Genomic DNA, 22,952 nt, shown 5'->3' with positions numbered 1-22,952 from the left:
CATATACGGATAAGTTTTGTTTTCTTTTTGCTACAAGTCGAACATTTCATGTTTTTGAACGACCAGTATAGCACATTTGAAAATAATATCCTTCTTGGCATGCATACAATATTAACTAATGATTATTGTAAACCCTCATATTTGACTTATTGTATATCATTACGTCAGTTTGCAAATTCTAAAATCTCGACAACACTTTTTTTGTTTGTTCTTAACAAAAGTATATACAGAATACGTTTTTTACACTGGGTGTTCTTTACTATCCTTCTCATTGTTACCTCCCCTTTAATGACCAGTCAATCATGCAACCTTAATTTAAATACGAAAAAGCTGCAATTATATTAATACAAATATACAAGTTATAACTAGACCTCACAAAGAGTCCTGATGTCTTTGTATGACTCTACCCCTGTAACACTAAAAGGCTCTGATCTTAAAACTGTATTTCTCTCAATTCAACTTGATATTGTCAGTTTCCTATATCTGTCAGTTCATAAAATGTTTGATAAGCTATAGCTTGGTGACCTATATTCACTATCAAGACTTTTCAAAAAGTAGAGAGGCACTGTCAAAAAACTATGGACGTGGTGGCCAAAATAGAAAGTATACAAGTTTTGTTTTGCAATGGTTATTATTTTATAAATGTTTATATTGTCCCATTGTAAACGTCGATTACAATACCAAGTTATACACTGCATGTACATTAAGCATTCAGTGTAGGATTTGGTATATTGACCATGCATGACTATTCCATTATTTCCCCACAAGTCCAAATTATTTATTGTTCCTATCCATATTTATTTGCTCATAGATTTTTGGGAATTTGATTCACAGTAACAATTAAAGGAAATATATCTCTAACCATAATTTGTCAACTGAAAATGAAAGTGAAACTAGGTTTGTAACATGATTCGTGGAACGATATACACACATGTAACGTGTGTTCGAGGCCGTCATTGCTTTCTGTAAACCGCAAAACATAGGTCATGTAGTTCTTCTATGTAGATTAAACCGAAAGCACACTGAACAGACCTCTTGTGATATTTGAAACAGACGATGACTATTACGTTATAACACTACAATAGTGCTTGGCTACAGATCCGATTAACATTGTTAACAGTTCCTAGGTAAACGGAAATTTGATCTGTGTACTCCCCTGTTGGATTTATTTTATAACCTCACTTGTTAAACGATGACAGTAATTTCTAGATATATTGTTCAAACTACATCGAACAATGTCACATATAAACATAACGTTAATACATATGTGCTATAGATTTAATGCGTATGTACTGTTAACATTGTGAGGAGGAGGCTCGTTTAGTCTGTGCCTGTTGCCCGATTCTGTTCGTACTTGAGATATGTACAATATAATCTGAAAAAGACTAGCTTTTACTTGCTGTCATATAATTTTAGTATTTACTCTATGGTCTTTATATAAAATTTATCTTATGTCAGAATAATTGTCTGACAAATATTTTTCTTGGTCAAACATGTTATTTCTTTTGGAAATATTTCTATCTAATTAAAATTTGTATGTTTATATTGCCTGAGTCATTTAAGTGTTACATTTAAATTATATTCTGTTCAAGCTTTGAAAAATATTTGTAAAATGGTCAATCATATTCTATTCAAGCTATGACAATCATTTGTAAAAATGTTCAATTATATTCTGTTCAAGATATAACAAAATATTTGTAATGTTTATTTATATTCTGTTCAAGTTATGAAAAAAACCCATTTATAATGATCAATCATGTTCTGTTCAAATCATAACAAAATATTTGTAATGTGTTCAACCATATTCTATTCCAGTTATGAAAAACATTTGTAAAAATGTTCAATCATATTCTGTTCAAGTTACGAAAATATATTTGTAATGATCAACTATATTCTGTTCAAGTTATAAAAAAAATATTTGAGATGTTCTATCATATTCTGTTCAAGTTATGAAGAAATTACATTGATGAACACGTCTTCAGACAGCTCATTAACAACGTTTACGTTTTGTACAAAAATAGATAAAGAACTGCAATAAAAAATAATATTTATACGACATATGATGGTTCTTGTCATTGTTCATATACATTGGTGTTCGTTGTATAACCTTTCTTTTGACACGAAATCAATATATTGGAACAGTCATTCATTGCAAACATTAAATGTATTACATGCATTCCTGTTGGTATTTGTGAATATTAGCTGTTGAATGATCTCCAATTAAATGGAATAAATACACCAACATTCATACGCTAAATTCAAAATATTGATAATACCTAAGCAATCCGCGCTATAGCTGCAGTGTTTTGAAAGGATTTAAATAAAATGTAACACTAGCAGTCATATTTTGAATACAATAGTACATAAATAATATACAATAAATGTGCTTTACTACTATTGCAAACATATCCCTCATATCTTGCACTCATACACATATACTAGTACAGAATATACAATGCTACCCATATCTGTTCAGTACTGAACCAAAAGATAAGCCAGTAATATATGTAAACAAAAAAACAAAAAACAAAACCCCACTGAATAATATACCAAATACAATGAGATACAAATGTATGCAATGGGTTATATTACGAAATAAAATTTAGTTGATCTCTAAATGTATGAGACAATTCCTTCCAGAACACATTTCAGCACCGAAACGACAGACGTTGCTGACGAAAAAGACATTGATAAGTTGTTAGGATCCAAACTTTATACTTGCAGCAGTTAATTGAATAAGCCAACATAGCAATTGGAATTGACAATATACAGAACAACGTCCTTCTAATCCGGCTTGTATAGACCTTTTATTTACTATTATATATTAGTATTGTTAATTGTTTAAATTATGGCGGTGTGCCTGATAATTTGGCCAAAAGTATTATTACGTGTCTAAAGCACACACTGGTTCTAGTATTACACACTTCCTTACGGTACAACGGTGCTTTCAACCAGCACATGTATCCCAAACACGTCTTGTTTTCTTAACACAGTGCTATTAGTATGAACTGGTATCACACACAAAATTCCGGCACTAATACATGTATAAAAGCTAATGAATGAGTATGCTTTTTTCATGAATGAGATATTACAGGTGTAGTTTCTAGTTTTGCGAGTACTTGGAGTGCCGAAAGTAAACCTTTGCGGCGTGTTTCAGAAATGGTAAAAGCATGGATATTTGACACAGAAACTTAAGGCCGTCAGCAGATCTATGACCCAGCTACCCCGTATCAATGACGGCCTCTCTACTGCCATGGTTACACATCCAGGTAATGTAGTACTTAATCTGAATCAAGATGTTCACAGAAAAATTCAATAAGCTCCGAGATTTGTTCAATATACTTTATCCATTCATCATTCTCCTCATCTAGGGACGGTAATTTTGGTACCACGGTTAGTTCTTGCTTTGACACAACGTTTAAGAACGTTCCATCACAAGTGGGATTGGAGTACTCGGTCACTGTCGATACCTCGATGTCCATGTTTGGGAATTTTTTTTCGGTGGAGATATTACCTTCGCACTGATAGTACTTGATGTGTTTCTCTCTCGCGAACGTAATCATTCTTAAAAAAGGACGGGCTATCCTCACCCGGTTTTGCTCTGATTTTGTGAGTACGGATACATTCCATTTCGAATATTGCCCTTCTATATGTCTTCCCGACTGTAACTTGCAGCGAACATCCAGTCGTTTTCCTCCATTTTGTTTGACTCCTCGACAAATGTCGACCATCATCCACTTTAAATCGGACAGACGTAACTCAGTTACTTTGAGATTTTCGTCTAAGATAAACAATCCGCTGCTCTCTTTTTCCATCAGAACACGTGCCTGGTATTTTACATCCTGAGATATGAGTTTGAATGAAAGACTGTTCAATAATGTATCGACATTGCGTTGGTTACATTTCAGAGGTGTAAATGAACCTCCAACCTTTTGTACGTAGTGACGACTTTGACCCCTCACTGATCGGGTGTCTACGTTTTCAGTTCTTTTGGATTCCAATTCTGATATTGTATAGTCCTGTCTGTCAAGGTTGAATAGGTAAAATGTTCCAAAAGTAAGCGCTATCCATAAATCCCCATGGTATGTGTTGACGAAGTCTTGGCGTATTATTTCCAATCGTTCTTTGAAAACCTGTTTAAAAGCAGTTGAATCTGATGCTTTGACACTATCAGGTGTATACGGCGAAGCCGTATATAAGGTCTTTTGTTCGTGTGCAGAATGTCTAGGGCCACAGTATGGTGTAAATTTGAGTCGATCGTCAGGACTTGTGGAACCGCTGTATACACACTTGAATGCACCCTCTATTATATCGGTTCTACTAACCGTTGTGTCAATATTCGACTTTTCTTCAAGATCCTGAAGGGATAACTGAACAGTCCATAGCTGCTCTGGACTTCCCCACGCTTCCAGCATAAGCCCGGGGGTGTCTCTGAATGGCAAATCAATGATGTTAACCTCTGCTCCGTATTCTCGTGACAGCCTTTGTGCCACGTACGTTTCCGCGCCCATCACGTAATTCAATACGTTTAATGGTAAGATGAATATCATCGAATCCTTTTTACGGATCGTTTGATCGAAGAATACCGCTACTGATCTGTTTTTTGCAATTTCTTGGTAAGCAAAAAGGATTTCGTCTGTCATTCGTCGGAATTCTTTTGCTGTTCGCTTGCCTGAAATTAAACGTCTATGAGACGGATAGGTAGGATCTAACACGGAAATATCCACTTCACCATTTGTATTTGGTTTCAATATGGACTTCAAGCCTATGAATGTTTTCATCAAAAGATATGCTGCATGTCTTTCCTCATTGGGTGGAATCCACGACCTCTCATACCTTTGTCGTTGGGTGTTTTGTTTGATTGAAGATTGTGTCGCTGCTGCTGCTGTGTAATCTTTATTTAAGAGGATCCTGAGAGCCAGAATCACAAACACGACTTCCGAGAACACTGCTCCCCGAAATTCGCCTATCAGCTCGTACTTCCTGGCCCAGTCGAGGAGAAACGTAAGGATAAGCGTGTAACATGGGCGATTTTGGAGTTGTCGTCGAAGAAACAGCATTCTTTCAGGGGCATTGGCATCCATAAACATTTTGAAAGAGTTCTCATTCGAAACGAAATGTTGATGGATCGATGATCCGATTTTGGCATGGACATGGCTTTCTCTTGTCTGTTTGGAATCATCTATACCGGAAAGCCCATCAGGCACGGCAATGATTCGTTGTGATTTTATTTTTGCAAGTAAATCACTCAAAATCCACGGACAGCTGACCATAACCTTCCCTTCTGAGGCCATTGTGAAAGACGCAACGTAGTAGGCTGCAGCTTTTGCTAAGATGTCGCTTTGTCCGTCCGTGAACGGATTGATATTTTTGCAGTGCTCCTCTCCTCCGAATTCATCAAAAAAGGCTTCTCGAAATTTTTGTCGGATAACCGAGTTCTTTTCCTTCAGTATTTGTGCTATCTCGTACCTTTCGTTCGGGAAATATCCTCTTTTTGCTTTCAGATTATGAATGATACCGGTTACAACTTCTGTTTCAGTTTCAATTCCATAAAGAGACATCAAATTTGCGATTTTGTCATTGTATCTGTTAACATGTAGACATGCAGACTCCATGAACTTCTCATATCCCGGATAAATAATACCTGGATCTGCGACAGGAGCTTGTTTGAGTAGGTCAACATTATATGTGCGACTGTGAGCTTGTTCTAATGATCTGCACTGGCGGTATAACTTTCCTAGGATATTGGCTGACGTATAGCGAGGTTTGTCAGATTTCATCATAAAGTCCGGATATTTGTCAGGCCTTAGGTTTGTTGCCATCTGGGGTACAACTCCTGTCTTCGGAAAGTCGACAGCATCTGAATGCATTTTGCATAAGTTTGTACATTCCTCACAGAAAATGTCTTTCAAGTCTGCATGGACAACGTGAGCATTCGCGATTACACCGAGCTGGTCGTTATTGATATATTGTGATATAAACTGTGTGACATCTGATACCTCTACTTGTCTTGGAAGTTTTAATTTTGTAGATTTTGGATAGTCCATAGGGGGCATATTGTCCCCCGGAGGAAAAAGTGTCGTATCCCAGCAAACGAAGTACATGTCTCCGTCCAAATCCGAACCAGACATCTCGTCTGGATGCGGACGGGGTCCTTTTTGGGGAAACACGATACAGTCCACAAGATGATGAAGTTCTGGCACATTCACTGCCTGGTATTTACGCAGGTCACCAGGGTGAAAACAAGGGTTTTTTGCAACGACGACTTCGTTGTCCATGACATCGATACCACTGTAGGTCATTCCGTCATTTTTCGTGTAGGAGATGAAAACTTGTCCGTATTCTAAGGTGCCTGTCTCATCAATCGTTCCCATCATAATTCTTCCTTGATCACAGGGTAGCTCAATCCTAGCTTTTCGAGTCAACTCTCCCAGTTTGCTTTTGTATATTGTCATTAAGACTGACCTGAAGAACACTTCGTCTGTTAAGGATATCCCAGCCCTTTTTAAGTCCTTCCATTTGATCCCAAAGTGCACCTTTCAAAGAATAAGGTTAACTATTAGAGTATGCATCATTCACTACAAAGTGTTAGTTCCAAGACTTTTACACTATTGATTTAAAAACAAAATCTAATAATGTATATGTTGTCTATGGGGATGAGCATACAGTAATTACCTCCGCTAGCGCTTTCATTGCTTTATGGTCATCTAACAACATGTCAGCCATGTTAAATAACATCTTCTCTTGCAGGGTGAGGAATACGTGGTCTGGAACGCCGCGGCCCGACATCAGAGTGATCACCTGCCTGTTTAGATGTAGCTTCCCTGTACAGAAAGACGTGGGAAAAAGTATGTTAAAACGAGTAAAGAAGATAATATAAATAATCAGATCGACCATTTGAAACATATTTAGAGTATCGATTACAAATTATGAAAGCCTTTTATTTGAAAGAAATTAAACAAGAGATAATGTATAAAAAAACCTTTTCTATTTGCAGCTGCCATTCATGTTGTAAGTGATCCAACTTTAATAAGTTTAATGTTTCAATACTTATGCTGACATTTTCACAAACGATTTACTTACACAGTCTGACTTTATATTTCAGTTTTGAAATTTATATTCATAATTATGTAAATATAAACAAACCAGGGCGTGTCATGTTAAGAATTTCCAGATTTTTCGATGGCGATTCAAATTTCCGCATGCTTTTTCCTATGATAATTTGATCTCTGCGACCTAGAGTGGGATTTTGCGCTACCACTCCCTTGCAACCCCCGTATCGGATCTGAAACGCCGATGGTACTTCCTCAAGCTTCAATTTCGTCGCCACCTGTAAAAAATACAATTTTAAAAGTCTGGGTTACATTCTAATCCTTTTCCCTTTCACAAGTTATAAGCAATGCAGCCTTACAACAGAGTGTTGTAATAACTGGGGAACAAGAGCAAATACACAGATAGTTATTACTTTCTTTTGCCAGTAAAATATATCTGTTATTAGTAAAGCAATGCAGCAGTGCAGTGTATTGTAATAACTGTAAAATCAGAGAAAATAGGAAAAACTCATTATAATTTTACTGGTGAAATACATTGTTTTAAAGCTGATATTTGTCTGTGAAACAAACCCATTTTTTTATTTCCAAACATTTTGTTCAGGTTGGTAAGTATGGATTGTAAAAAGATTCCTGTAAAAAAACAAATGAGTGTTATATGTGACGTTTCGATGACAAGTACGGTATGTACTCTGTCACATCAGACAAATGACTACTCCACTGGATGATGAAGGTGATCGTACTAGTCATCGAAACGTCACATATGAACACGTATTGGTTGTATTACATGAAACTTTTCACAAACACTTATTTTATTGAAGAACATGAATCAGAATTTAAATACACTATAAACACCTATACACCTATAAACAGGTATTTTCAATTGTAATGTCACAATAGTCCTGACGTTTTTTATCGTGACTTCGCAGTATTTAAACTGTTCCAAGAAACCAAAGTCTTTGAGTTTAAAAATGCCACATGCTAATCTTGGTTTCTTGATGAACAACGAATGCCTAACTGTTTTCATTAAGTACCCGAGAATATTCCCTTAAACCTTTTTCTTTTCATCTTTTTAACAAAAAGAGTTAATGGTATCGTGTGAAGTTACATGCATAATACTCATGTATACGCTTTTAAAAAGTATATATATATATTTACATTTACACTGTTCCCCCAACGAAAAACAAACTTATTAAAAAGAATAAAACATGAACACACCTTTTCAGCCAGAGATACCGATATCATGCCGATTCCATCCGTGAAACAGTATGATTCGTTTGTTATGTCTGATACGTATTTAACGCTTCTGTCGTCTACCGCAACAGTAGCCTTTGAAGCGGAGAAACACAAACCCATGCGCGATACGTATGTTGCAACACACCTCTCCGAAGTAAGATCGCCAATATCATTTCTTATGCTTTCCGATGTTATGTCGTCGTAAGGGCAAAAGAACCACACTCCGTGTTCTCGCAACTGGCTATTGGAGCAGGCTAAAAACTCGTACTTCCTGTCGCCAATTGTAAATCCTCCGTCTAGAAATGTGCGTATTCGTTCAGAAATTATGTTCAGTGCGTTTCCACTAGCACTTAGTCTTGTGAAATCTTCATCTCGGAAAATAACACGGATGAAGTTTTCGTCATTGTATTGGCGAATAATTCTGTTTTTGACAATTGGTTCCTTGAAGAGAGGAATTAAACGGGTTGGAGTCACTACCAGTCGTCGGGACATAGTGAAATGTGGAGGTAACTCATCACTATCGGCCTCTAAATGTCTGACCTGTTGCAGGCTCTCCGTCAATACGTTCTCGAAATCAAAGAATTGGGTGTTCTCAGCTGTACTTGCCATGTGATGGAACACGTCTGCAGTCAGATCTAATTTGTTTCTCCTCAACGTCTTTATTGAGTGTGGGGTGATTGTGTCTGTTACTTTGAAACCACCCGAGAGAAGACACTGCCATCCATACTCAAGATCAAACGTCTTAAACCGAACTTTGCGAGTAAGATCCTCTTTGTGTGGCATTTTGTCTGTGACATTTGCGTACGATAACGAAAATCCCCGTTGCTTAAACCTTGCCAAAATGGGCCAGACATCTGGCTTGTCCTTTGCTGCTGGCAATTCAGATACATTATTGTCAGGAATGGTCAAACGAATGACTGAGGTATTTCCCAAATCTTCTGGGTTGATTGGGTGGATGGATACCTCTCGTATCTGGTTTTTGGCATTGGAAACGTTGAAAACTTTAGGAACATACTTTAATCCAAAGTAAATGTCCCAAGAGCTTTCATGGCGTTGAGCAACCAATCTATCTTCAATTTGACTATATGGTATCTGGAACATTTCTCCAGAAGTCTTAATTTCGACAAGTTCTCTGTTATGTTCAAACGTTGCCGCCCATTTGATCACACCGAAGACATGTGGCGATTCAGTAATACGCCAATGGCGAACGAAGCAATTCGAAGATTCAAACGCACCACCAGAAATAGTTACGTTATTAAAACAAGAAGATCTTTCTGAATTGTTGACAATTTTGTACATCCTTCGTTCCAACGGAATAACCTCCATCCACGCATCATGCTTACATTTTCCCTGGAACAAAGACCACTTTTCGAATAGCAATTTTTCAAGTTCCTGCAGGCTGACGCCATCTTGAAGTTTAATTTTAGCCCTGTAACATTCGGCAAGATAACCAAAGCTCTTTTCAACTAAAAGAAAAAGAAAATACAAATTGTTTATCGCAAAGCTCTAGATAAAATAGGTAAACAACAATGCTGGTCCCTGCTCAATTCATTGCTTTTGTTTATATGTGAAATAAACTCACTTAAAATACCATAGAAGAAATATAAATGTTCCTCAGGCCAGTTGCCTTTTTTCGTACCAAAACAAAAGTATTGTTATATCTGTGTTTTAGGAAAACATGGTACTCAAAGTATTTCTCATTTAATATTTACAAGGTGAAAGATATTTTTTTTTTTATCACAAATTTAGTTATCTTGTATATGCAATTAACCCTTAGTATCGCCTCTTTCAAAGTAACGAAAGTTGACATTTGAACCAATGTCGTGTGGATTCATGTTAAATATAATTACCCCTATCGGTTTCTTCAGTTATCCTGATAATCTCAGCAACATTTCTTGGCAAGGCATCTTCTAGAAATTGTCTGACATAGTCTGACCCTGGCAAATAGTGAAACCAGACGTCACAAGTATAATGTGTTGTATGGGGTTGCTGTTTCCTGTTCGTATCAGTCTCCTGGGTAGACCCCCCTGAACGTAGTTGTTGTTGCTGTTGTTGTCGCTGTTGTTTTGGCAGTGGTACATGTTGACTTGCCATTTTCAGGTTTGTTGGTCGATCGCTATTACTAGACAACATGTACTGATAAATGTCTGAACACGTGATGCTTTCTAGGATCTACTTCATGGATCTATCCAAAACTAAATAGGAAGCCAGTGTTTGTATTTTCCATTGTGATCATCCCTATTAAACGGAACCAATAGTTCTCCTTTTGTTCACAAAATAGTAACAATATTTGGTCCCAATTCGATGCATGTGCATTGTTTGTATTACCACCTTATAACTGGGTAAATTTGACACGTTCGGCTTGGTTGGTTGGTTGGTTGATGGATTTTATGTCTACACATCATTGGCGAAGTCGTGAGGGGGTAAGTTTCCGCTTACCAGGCCCTCGTAAATTCAAAAGTCCTGCCCTTCTAGGTCACGCTCTGAGGTAGGACAGTTCCTCAGATGTGGCAGGCTATCACAGCAGCTACAGTCCATGGAACGACTTCCTTAGTTAAGTCTTCGCTGTTCTCACATGGCACGTTATTCTGTTAACAATAATTATAAAACACTATTATGAGGAGACTAGATCCTAATTATTTTTGTCATTGTAATGTTATCTAAATGGACAAGAAGCATACACAACATTTTCCGAAAAATATCCTCAATAGTGATCAAAACATGTAATAAGTACATGCCTCTTAAATGTAAGGCGATTAGTTCCTTATAAATAGGATAGTACAAAACAGATTAGAAAAAGTTTACTACGCTAAGGTGTTACTTTTGTAAGATCTCTGTAAAAGCATACCATGTCTCCGGTACACATACACGCATTCACGTTTACACAACACAAGGGATGTACGTCCTTGAATGACATTAGCTGCTAATAGGACCACATTAAATATGCACATGAATTCTCAGTAGATTAATTACATAATGTGATTGCATTTAAGTCAAATCTTCACGTTGGTTTCTTCAATTATGAAATATGGTTGTTTACGTGGAACAAGCCTCGGTTGTTGATCCGGGAAAAGAAAGACTGAGAGAATGGATTACAAAACTATGATGTTTATTTACAATGAAAAACATATAAGCATTAAATATATCCCATGCACCCTCACAATTTCACACAATCTCTCCAACAAAGTAATAAATTGTCTATGAAGCTTCTCGCTTAACACACGGCCACGACGATGATAAATACCAAAGTTCCAAGGAATCGCAACGAAGTTCCCACAACAGTCACTGAATCGTGACCCAGCTCAATCCAGAGTCAATACCTTCAAGCAGTACCATGCTTGTATACACGTTGCTAGGTAAACGCACTAGAGTCCATGACACGACAGCACACCACAATGGTTGATTGGTTCTCAGAAGAACCGTTGCAAATAAAGTCGCCGACCTTTGCCTCCATGATGCTCTTCAGACATAGCCCCTTCGCTGACCGAGACCATGGTGAAATATAACTCTCTTGGTCGGTCCTGATGCTCAAGCAGTAATATGGATAGGAACACCCTCCTGGTCCTGACTCACTTGTTAAGACCGCTTACCCGTCTTGCGAAGCAACAATAAGTTAATTGAGAAACATAGTTAACCTAATCACTCACGTTTTCATACTTTTCTAACGCATAGCCCAAGTCCTGAATAATCATAAAATGTACTCTATTTAATTAACGATAATGTAAACTATCCTTTATAAGTTACTAGAATATGTTTAAATACGCAGAACTAATGTGCGGCTCCAATTTATACACGAAATAACACAAAAACGCACCATCCGAAAAATGACACCTCAAGGTTTCCATACATTTTCCAACCGAGCGCGTACCCACTTCACTCAACACTGTAACAATAGAACTGGGTTTCCATAGATTGATAAATAGGTAATTCATACGATACAAACTAGATAATTTCATATACAACAATCAAGTATATTCATATAGTCAATATATGATACTAATACACCCACAACATATGAAATCTAGCATGAAAACAACATAAATACAACATATTTCTACTTAAGGTGCATCAGGACATTTTGAAATCGCCATATTGGGTCGAAAACTAAAGTAAAGAAATTAGAACTAAAAGCACCGTTTCACAAGCGATCACATATATGAACTTTTGAAAGAAGAACTAAATAAAAGTATAGGTGTGTTCATGTTCTAGATATCCTACTTTATTATAGCGGAATCTGGTATTTTGAAGTACAATTGTACGTTTCGTAGTAGGTGTGATGCACAAAATTCATACCAATAAAACTGAGGAAAATTCATTTGGGTTATATACCTCTAAATATGCTGTTATATGTCAGGTATGTCGTGCCATGGCGCGATTTTAATATAATTATGCACTGCGTATATAAGCTGCAATGTTTTCAATCCAACTCCTTGTCATATTTGCCGCCATCACCCCTATTACATAAAACATGAATGTGTTCATATCACTACCGTATACCTGTACCGATTTTGGCATAAATGCACACTTTACGAAAAGGAAACGTATCTACCACTTATCCAAACCGATCAGTGTTAGGAATGTACAACAAACAAATATTTACCTTTCATAGCACTTTATTTTCGTTTCACCCGCCATCTTTGAACTACTTCTATTCCTACGCCATCGACTGTTTCCGAAACTATTACCAAAACCACCACCTGTACGTTTAAAAATACCCTTTTTATTCTCAATAATGCTTTTTTTTAACAAATTTCCCTGCATAACCATGCTTTCCAAAATTTGTTGAGCACAAAATGATGAGGGATTATTTTGGCGAATTAATATCCGGTTTAGTGTTGCAGGGCACATGCTGACAGACAACATGAACATGACTTCCTTACAAATGCGATCAGCGTTATCGATGACTCAGTTTTATAGTTGAAAGGTATGTGTATGTGTTATAAGATATTGTGCATTATTGGGTTTTTACAATGAATATCATCTTTTTGGTATTTAAAGAGAAAATTGTGCACGTCTGTGTTGTCAGTTCTCCAGCCATGTTTACAAAATGACGTATATTTTCTGCTATAAAATTACAAGTTATGTTGTATATTTTTGTATTTTATACAGCTTTTTAGTAAATAAATTACTTTATTATGTTACCAAATCATGCATACTGTTGTTATTTTTGCGCTTGTGGAAACAAATGTTTTTGCCAAACATAACGGCAAATTGTACGGAAGCCTACAGATATGCTCTTGCACTCCATGAGCAATGGCAAGTAAAACGCGAAGGAACAGGGGTAAATTCGGTCTTGCCTCTGGGAAGTACTCAGCCAAGAGGAAAAGACAACCACACTCTACAATTGGGAGGAAAACATGTCGGTATGAGTGCAAACCTAGTTCTAATAATACCAATTCTTTGACAATAACTAAGCACACCATTAGGAAGAAACATATGAAGCAAGACAGACAGAAGAGTGTAAATGACAATAGCAATTGTGGCAAAGGATATAGATTTATAAATATTCATAACTTGGACAATCATGTACAAGAGGTTACGAAACACACAGCTTTGTGCAAAAATGCACAGTATATTGCAGCTTGCGGGGGCTCCCCTCTTTCTTATCACACACAATTGACCAGTCTCGGACTAGCATGTGTGTTATTTGTAAAGTGCCACGGTTGTAACAAAAAATTCACCTTCAACACCAGCATGCAACTGCATATTGGACGATCCAGCAGCCACTATGATATCAATGTACGTGCTGTTTGGGATAGTGTTTGCACAGGACATGGTCTCGCCCATATGAATAAAATGCTCGCCTGCAACAACAGTCCCGGTAAGAAATTACACATATTGATTAAATTGGTCATCATATTCTTTCAACAATTCATGTAAATCCTCACAAACCTGTACACTGAATGCTTTACTTAATAATTCAGAAACAGTTCATGCTACATGTATGCACCTCATTATGTAAAATTACAAGTAATCATATAACCCAATAAATCCTCAACAGAACCTCAGAAAGCAATGACCAGTGGGAATGTTTATATTGGAAGCTGTTAAATACAAATTGATACAAGAGGATAGTCTTTCAATTTTAAACTCTCACATGTACTTACTTAGTCCCACATTGTTTTCTTTATGTGTAGTATTAGGGACAGTACTAGTGTTAGTTTCTAATGGAACAGGGCCAAATTGTCAAAATTGAATGAAAAATAATCTTTGGGAAAACAAAACCATTCACCTTACAATGGTTTACGTGTAATTTATTCTTACTTTTTATCAAAATAACTTGTTTTCTTATACCTGAATATCATTTCTGCACAAAATCCTATGCAACAAGACAAGAACATTGATATTTATGAAAGATGTGCCAAATGTACCCCTTATATCCGCACTTGTGATAGAAAGTGCCAATAATTGGAGAAAACAAATGTAAATATTCCAAACAATTCCCCAATTACGTTATATGCTTTAATTTTCAACTGTAAACCAAATAAGGTAAGGGGAATTATTTAGTGTTTTGAATGGCACTTGTGAATTATAATAGTATGTGAAATATTATGATTTGTAAATAATTGCATATATGAATAATTCTGTACATATTATATGTAATGATATATACAAATTTATATTTGTTTTAGGTATGACACAAAAGGTGTTCAATCGTATCGAGTCAAATGTAAACTAAAGTTAATATTTAAAGTACATTATCACTTATGTATCTTCCTGAGAGACAATGCCAATATTTGGAATTAGTTGGACTATTATTATGTAATTTTCCATGGTTGCTTTATTATCGAGGTGAGCGATACAGGCCCTCTGGGCCTGAAAGTAAATAACCGATGTTAACTGTAAAATGTATAATGTTGCCTTTTGAAATATGTTTGTTCTCTTATTTACAATTAAGGTGTACCAGCAGTGACAGTCATTTGTGATGGGGGATGGAGTAAGCGGTCCCATAATCACTCTAACAATGCCCTTGGTGGTGTCGCAATTATTATCTGAGCGAGGACCAAAAAACTACTTTACATTGGAATAAGGGACAAGTACTGCTACATTTGCAGCCGTGCTAAAGACCCTGAAGACCACACCACGAGCCCACAAGTGTTTCCAGAACTGGTATGAATCATCACAGGCCATGGAATCGGACATCATTGTGGCTAGGTTCAAGTATGCCGATAAGAAAGGGTTGAGATTTTCCACCATAATTGGAGATGGTGACTCTTCAGTTTTTGCTAAAATTCAGCAAGAAATTCCAATATGGGGGCAAAAAGTAACTAACACAGAGGGTTCCAACCATGTCTGTAAATGTATTAGATCCAACTTAGAGAAACTGGTGGAGGAAAACCCACAGTTCAAAGGGAAGGGAAAACTGACAAAAGCTGAAAGGATAAGGATAACCAGTTCCATCAGGTGTGCTATCCGTATGCGGTCTAAATCTGCAGATAAACATACTGTTGCCAAACTACTGGCACATGCTATCCGCAACAGCTTTCGTCATGTGTTTGGTGACCACACTAACTGTTCAAAGGATTTCTGCAAGGCAAAGCAGTTAACATCAGAAGCTCCAAACACTGATGATGATGAAGATGTTGACCAACAGGATGTAATGAGTGCGCAGTCAGACTATTGGAATGAAGGAGCATCAGTATTGGCACAGGAAGAGTTCTCCAAAGGAGGGTATAATAATAGTATGGTTTCAGTGGATTCCAATATGTTGGAAAGTATCAGCAGACTACTAGACAGATATGCTGCAAAAAGTTGCCGCCTTTTAGGCAATCACACCACCAGGTAAACTGTTCACAACCCTCTACAGGAAACAGAAGCAGCGACTTCAGACCAGCTATGTGTCCAAATGCCAGGAAACTGCCAAAGCGAAACGATGGAAGAACAAAGTAAGTGGTGTACAAGAGAGCATGAAAAAAAGGCAAGGATGGAGTATGGGCCTGAGGCATTAGATGTCACAACTGATATGAGTAAAGAAGACCTGACTAAACAAATGGATTCCTTCCTGCAGGAACAGGTTAACATTTCTCCAGCCAATATATGTGATATTGAGAAACTCACCAGAAATCAATCACAAGATTCCCTTTGGCACTGTGAGAGAAAGAAGAGGTTGACATGCTCCAATGTTGGTGACATTATGAAAAGAAATCCTGCAACACCAGTCAAATGGATTGAAAAACAATTTTCGGTGTAGAAAAGTGAGTGTAGTAATATGTATTAAATATATGTGTTTCTCATATGATATTAGAAACACATATATTCAATACATACTACTACACTCAGTTTTCTGTTGTTGAAAGCTGAAGATGTGCCTTGCACTATTTTTAAGTCATCCTGACGTTCAACTGTAGGTCCAAACAGTGAAGGATGATATGAAATGTATTTTGAATGGAGACATCCATTATTTGAAGAACAAACATACTGTGTAGCTAGGCCTTAAATTCTGGATTTCCTGTAGTTTAAATACAAACATGGCACATTAATTATATGTATCACATATATATGTTTTTTCTTCTAATAGTACTCCAAATGTCAACCATGCAAGCCTCTGTACTTCACATGTGGAGGTGGTGACGAATATCGACGAACATATTCCTGACATCCAGGTGCCAAGTACTTCTGGAAGTAGTGAAACAACATCATCACCCAACAAGAGGTATACTTATGATAGTAAGGTATGCGAGGATTGAAACTGTTTGAGAAATATTATATGTGATTCAAGCTGATATATTATGTTACATTGTAATGAAATTTGTAAATACTGTCAGTGTAGCAATAACTAACATGCCAGAGGTGATGGTTTTATAAAACCTGTATTATTTAAATGGTGTTGCATATTTGTTATTTATATATAAGTTTCCAAAATGTACTGTTAGGCTTTTCTGCATGCTTATTTTTCTTCAGGTGGACTGTATATATATATATATGTATATTATAAATCAGAAAAATGATCCTTACGGACGAAGAAATATTAGAAAAAGAAAAATTCTTAACAACTCGTTGTGAAGAATCCTTCTTTTTCTAATATATATATTTATATATAAGTCGTACTACTTCATTTTTCAATTAACATTGATTGAACTGAACATGTCAAAATATGTAACACCACAGCTGTAAATGTATAATAATAGAGGGTAAATATATTACAATAAATGTGGTACATTTATTATTTATACATAACTATTTTACGCAGTTTATTCGACAATCCTACTACAAATAGTCCATAGCGGAAGAGGGGTCAGTGTACATCTCAATCATCACCTTACCAACTAGCTAAACGGTAAATATAGTGGATACAGTGATATTGCTCACGTAACTTGGTAATACCATATTAATGTAGTTCATTATACCCAAGTGTGCCTGTATGTGCATGGAATATCGTCTGACAGTAAAAATATCCTGTAATTAGCCCGTAAATACAAAATTTGGTAGTCCTAATCAAAATGTAACCATAGTTGTTAACTCACAATTTCTTGTGACTTACGCTCATTTCCAGTTTCTAGTGGGGAAGTGGGGATATTTGTTACCATGTGGCATACAATTGGAGATATATAAATCCATCCATTCTGTAGTTTAAATATTATGACCATGTTATAAAAATATGTGTATTCATTGTAATGGTGTAATTAGTATATAATTCATTGTAAGATTTTACCTCAACAATTGCAAACAACACGTTATGTGGTGTTTTGGTATGTGACAAGTACTTCATTATAGACAGCAAGAAATTATTTCTATCTTGTGTGTTTTCAATGATTGGATTTCAGATGTAGGCGAAAATGTACTAGATTTGAAGGGAGACAAATTTCACATTTCTGGATAAGATGACAGAGAAGATGTAAGAAATGAAATATTATATCCTATTATATGTACAAATTAAGTGATTTATCTTGAACAACTTGCAGATGTGTCTATGCTAATACTTTTTTTTTTGTTATTTTCATTTTTACTTAATAATAAAAGAGTTGCATATATACTGGTCAGTTTGTGTGAAAATCCTATGGAGGCAATGACCAGAAAGATGTTTGAAACTATATTTGGACTTGAAAACGTTATAACACAACATCAATACTAAGTTGTATGATTTATTTAATCAAGTGTTACTGAAACTGATAGTGGAGTGTTAAATACCAATACAACATGAGCAACATATTTCAGTTTGTTTAGCTGGAAAAAAACCTTAATTAAGATTTCATTTTATGATGTTGAAAAATGTGTTATTACCAGGCTGTGTATGAAGTACAATACCAGGGTGAAGAAGATTCGACAGAAGTAGATTACACACAACTAGCTGAAGATTTTGCATGTGCACACCTGAAGTTCATCGATATTTAAATAAGGTATTATAGAAACATTGCTTTATTTACTTCCTTAAACAAAAACAAAACACATAATCGGATAGATTGAATGTGGTAATTTACAGGAGATGAGTACATGAACACTTTGAATTGTTGTTGAAAGAAAAAGATTATATTTAACGAATCCATTAGTTGGTGATGTATCTTGTACAAAACACCATGTCATAGAAAATGATTGGGAAGTTTTTGAGTGTTTAAAATTATGCATGCAAACAGACTGGCATTTATGGGCCTCCATACTTTTCAAAGTAGTCCCAAATATGGCCGACTTTGCTAAGTAAATAACATGTAGCTACATGTTATGTGTTTTGTTATAGGAAGTCATATAGTCTCAAATTGGACTAAGTAAGAGTGGCACAACATGAAGTGGTATCCAAAGTTAATATTTATTGTTAAATGGTGTACAGTAGTGAGAAATTCTGGTGGAACAAAATTTGATGGTTTGGGTTCCAAGACTCTTCAATGATATCTTATGTGAACAATTACCCTAAAAACTATTATGCAGTGATGAAACACCACATCCTGACCTTCATTTTGATATATAATAATCTATATTTTTCTCTTTTTTTCCTTCTTTTTCATTTTTTAAAACTTATGGAGCAAAAAGTATCCTGATGCACCTTGAACGCTAAACAATGGTCACGGCTGACTGGAGCGCACAGAAACCTAGATTGTTTGACCCGATAATAACACGGTACAATACAATAATACCGACTAAAACAGAACAGAGAAAGAGTGAGAGTATACTTACCACAGTCTGTATTCTGTGCCTGTTCAACATGCCGTAATATTTCTATAATCCATACCGGGTACACAAGCCACAGAAACAATGTCTGTCGCTGTAAAACAGCTCACCCCGTGCACGTCTACCCGTGACGCATTTCCGCCAAACAATCCCTAACTATTAAGGTTACTTACCCCAGTTATAAATGACAACATACACTATGCTAAAAAATGAACTCGGTACAACATACTAAATACAATATATCAACCCAAATATACTGCTTGCGTGACACAGGTAATGCTCTGTTGTGCTTTTTGTCGAATGTCCAAAACAATATCATATACACGCTATCATGATCAGTGATCATTATTGTTACTCTAAACACAACAGTGTATTTAAACACCAAACACGCAATCTTTTGTATTTCTGCTTGATTAAACATTTTGTGCTCGAAACAAAACCGTATTATGAAATACCCTAGGCGTCGATAAGTGTTTAAGACACGTAGTATAATTTGAGATTTTCCAGTACATATGACGCTATATCAATTATGACCAACAATCACTGTAAGTGTCCTGTCATGAATACATACAGTGGTACATCGACTGCTGGTTTGTGTTAGATGATATATCAGCGGTGTATCAGGATACTCAGATATTGTCTGTTACTGTTCGTGAAATGTGGGGAAACACAAATGTTCATAAAGTACATTTACTATGTTAAATATCCATGGAATCAAACATATTCTTTTATAAACAGCCTGATATCGAGACACAAATGTGACGTCTTCATAACCTTGTATCATAATACTTTTATATTGCTGTATTTCAATTCTGAGGACTTAATATGCTGCATATTTTTGTAAAGGAAGATTCCTTATACAACAAAATATACATAAATACAGTCATTAATCACTATTCGCATTTCTTGTTGTATATATGTTATATCATTTCAACTCCGTCATTTTAATAAAAAAATTACACAAAATTGGAAACAATGTCTTTGTTGGTTTCTGTTTCATGATAACAATAAAACAAAACTAGATGCGTTGCGATCTACCTAAAGTATTAGTTGGAGACCATATAAAACGCTATGTGTTATACTTATTTGTAACATTGATAAGTATTTATAAAATTAACTTGTACAAAAGTTACCTTTCTGGCATTAAACCTTGCGTATGTGTGCCTCGGGTCCAGCCTATGCTGCGGTCGCCATTTGTGACGGCTTTGTGTTTATTGATAAGTGTGCCAATACTGTACTGTATACTGTATCGTACTGTAACGAACTTTATATCACATATCTGCGATAAGTCTTTCTCAGTCGTCCTCGTGCACTAACAATTTAAATTTAACAAAAGCAAATTAAATCAACGTACCTTAGTAGGCGAAGTGTTCAGTATGGTACAAAAGTTGTTCAAGAAGTCATGAATAAGGAACAGGAATGGGACGTACTAAGATCAAAAACATACTTTAGTCGTATATATATATATATGTGTGTGTATAGGGGGTTTACATAGCATATTATGTCACGTTTATTTAGTTATGTCAACCTAAATGTATTGAAGTCATCATAAAAGAAATCTCTTGGATTCAGATGATCAGATCCATACATGCACGAATAAAAAACACAGTAACAACGTCTAGATACGGGCCGACGTCAGGTAGATCCACCTACTGTTTGGTTTGTTTTGGTTTCATGTGCTCCCAATAGCTGAGGCCATATAAATACGGACCCAAGCCTAGTACCACAAAGTTTAGTATATCTCGTTAGATAATGTTATTTCGGTTTCGATGTTTTCCTAAACATGTCACATACAGAAAACGGTTAAGATTTCCTGTAAACAAAAGTCTCGAGTGAAGTGGAACACGTTGTCAGCTTTGTGTTTCGTTAAATCATGCTGTCATTTATTATCACTTGCTTTTCATACAAATATAAACGCATGCAAGCAATTTCCTTGTACTTTCGTTTATCAAGACTAATGCTACGAAATAGAAATGCTTACCCATCCACAGCCCCGTGTTTTTCCAAGGTATAAAACAGTAAGTTTTTGACTAAAAATCATCAGTTTAACCACCTTTGTAATTTGCTGACCTTACCCAGGCCCAGCCCCGAGTTTTTCAAGGTATAAATCATTAACGTTTTGACTAAAAATCAACAGTTAACCACCTATGTAATTTGATATGCCGAAATAAAATGAAATAAAAACCGAACAAAACATAGTATCAAGTATGCACTTTTATAATAGTATTCTCAAAACACACTAAAATAAGCCACATATAGCTTCAAAACATTTCTCTCTCTAAGGCTACGCTTCATATATTTATGTACTAATAATCATTTTTCAAAATATTATAAATTAATGGGGATGGACAATCTAAATTTTGTTTGAAGATTAACGTATGTTTCTTAAAGAAAACAAAAAACTCGCCTTGCTGGTCTCGAAAATAGTTCTAAAATCATCCTGGATTAAAATACCAAAATACGATTAGTAGGCTTCAAATGGACATGAAAGAGTATTCAGAGTAATATTAAACATTTAGATCAACTCTCTGTAAAAATGCCCCCCCCCCCCCAATAACGGTATGTATACATGCATTAAAACGTCGAAATTACTCTGAATACATCAGCTTAAATCAAAACATAGTGATACTGTGACAAGACGATCTCTGATCTCTGTGGTTCGAGCGATGTATTTTTCCTCTTCTCATGACTTTACATTTGTCCGGGTGGAAATGGGCTATAGCCAATATTTTATTTCTCGTCTTGGCATTTGGCTATGAATTTGTGGAATTGTATTTACTTTACGAAATTGCGTATGCAGATTTCACGGAATGTTACTTGTTCCGGGTATAGTTCTAAATATAGAAGTCAAATCATACGATAACAGAAAACAAGACTGAGCACGGACAAAATGTTCGCTTACAATAAGACAGCGCTTCAGATAACCGAGAAAATGTAATTTCGGTGACCACGAAAAATGATTAACAGTGAATGTAGGTTATCTTGTACTATTTGTTTGAAGTGAATATCCCTTCATCCTTACGTTTAGCAAGTGTACTTAACTTCAGCCACAGGTAAGTCCAGGTATGGATTGGTTTTAAGGATCCCCGTACCACTGCCAAAAACTGCAAATGGACATTGGAAACTGTTTTTTTTCTTTCTGGCAGGACTAAAGCATTGATAAATCATTTCTGAGAAAGAACACCACACCTTGTAGTTCTTTTACATTTGTATGTGAAAATAATAAGGACGAAATAAACAAAATATAATGAACCACAGCGTCCTGAGCGTAAAGAAATAGCGAAGCCAGAACGGGATTCAAAACATTGACCCCAGATTGCAGTGTCTTAATAGTTAAATTAAATCCAAATTAAAATTAGGAGACAGGGTATAATTACTGCAAACTTAAACGAGAAGTCACTAATTATGATCTAAGACGCAGTGCGTAGCGTTTCAGTCCTCGTCTCGAGTATGCGCCACATCGTTTTGTCAAGTGTTTGATCAAAACTTAATGTAAGATGTGTTATAATTTTTTTAACAACTAGTCCTTTTTACGTTATCCAGAATGTTTTGTATAGTATAATATTC

The 22,952-nt window shown here is 35.9% G+C and overlaps 1 protein-coding gene across 2 annotated transcripts; it reads right to left on the bottom strand.

Moving 5' to 3' along the window:
- Positions 1–1,542: 1,542 nt before the first annotated feature.
- On the bottom strand, positions 1,543–19,907 carry LOC110455096. 2 transcript variants are annotated; one of them, XM_021505035.1, is made up of 6 exons: positions 19,392–19,907; positions 10,136–10,873; positions 8,268–9,751; positions 7,147–7,330; positions 6,676–6,824; positions 1,543–6,536 (listed from the first exon to the last, which is right to left on the bottom strand). In XM_021505035.1, exons 2-6 carry the CDS (start codon positions 10,416–10,418, stop codon positions 3,282–3,284), a joined length of 5,355 nt encoding a protein of 1,784 aa, XP_021360710.1. In that variant the 5' UTR covers positions 10,419–10,873; positions 19,392–19,907; the 3' UTR covers positions 1,543–3,281. The 2 variants fall into 2 exon arrangements, with proteins under 2 accessions (XP_021360710.1, XP_021360712.1); XM_021505037.1 differs by lacking the exon at positions 19,392–19,907 and having other exon boundaries at positions 8,268–9,635; positions 10,136–10,215.
- Between the last annotated feature and the right edge of the window lie 3,045 nt (positions 19,908–22,952).

The sequence above is a fragment of the Mizuhopecten yessoensis genome, unplaced genomic scaffold (assembly GCF_002113885.1).
Source record: "Mizuhopecten yessoensis strain PY_sf001 unplaced genomic scaffold, ASM211388v2 scaffold8131, whole genome shotgun sequence".
Lineage (NCBI taxonomy): Eukaryota > Metazoa > Mollusca > Bivalvia > Pectinida > Pectinidae > Mizuhopecten > Mizuhopecten yessoensis.
The sequence above is the reverse complement of the archived record's forward strand: the minus strand, read 5'-3'. Positions and strand labels throughout refer to the sequence as shown.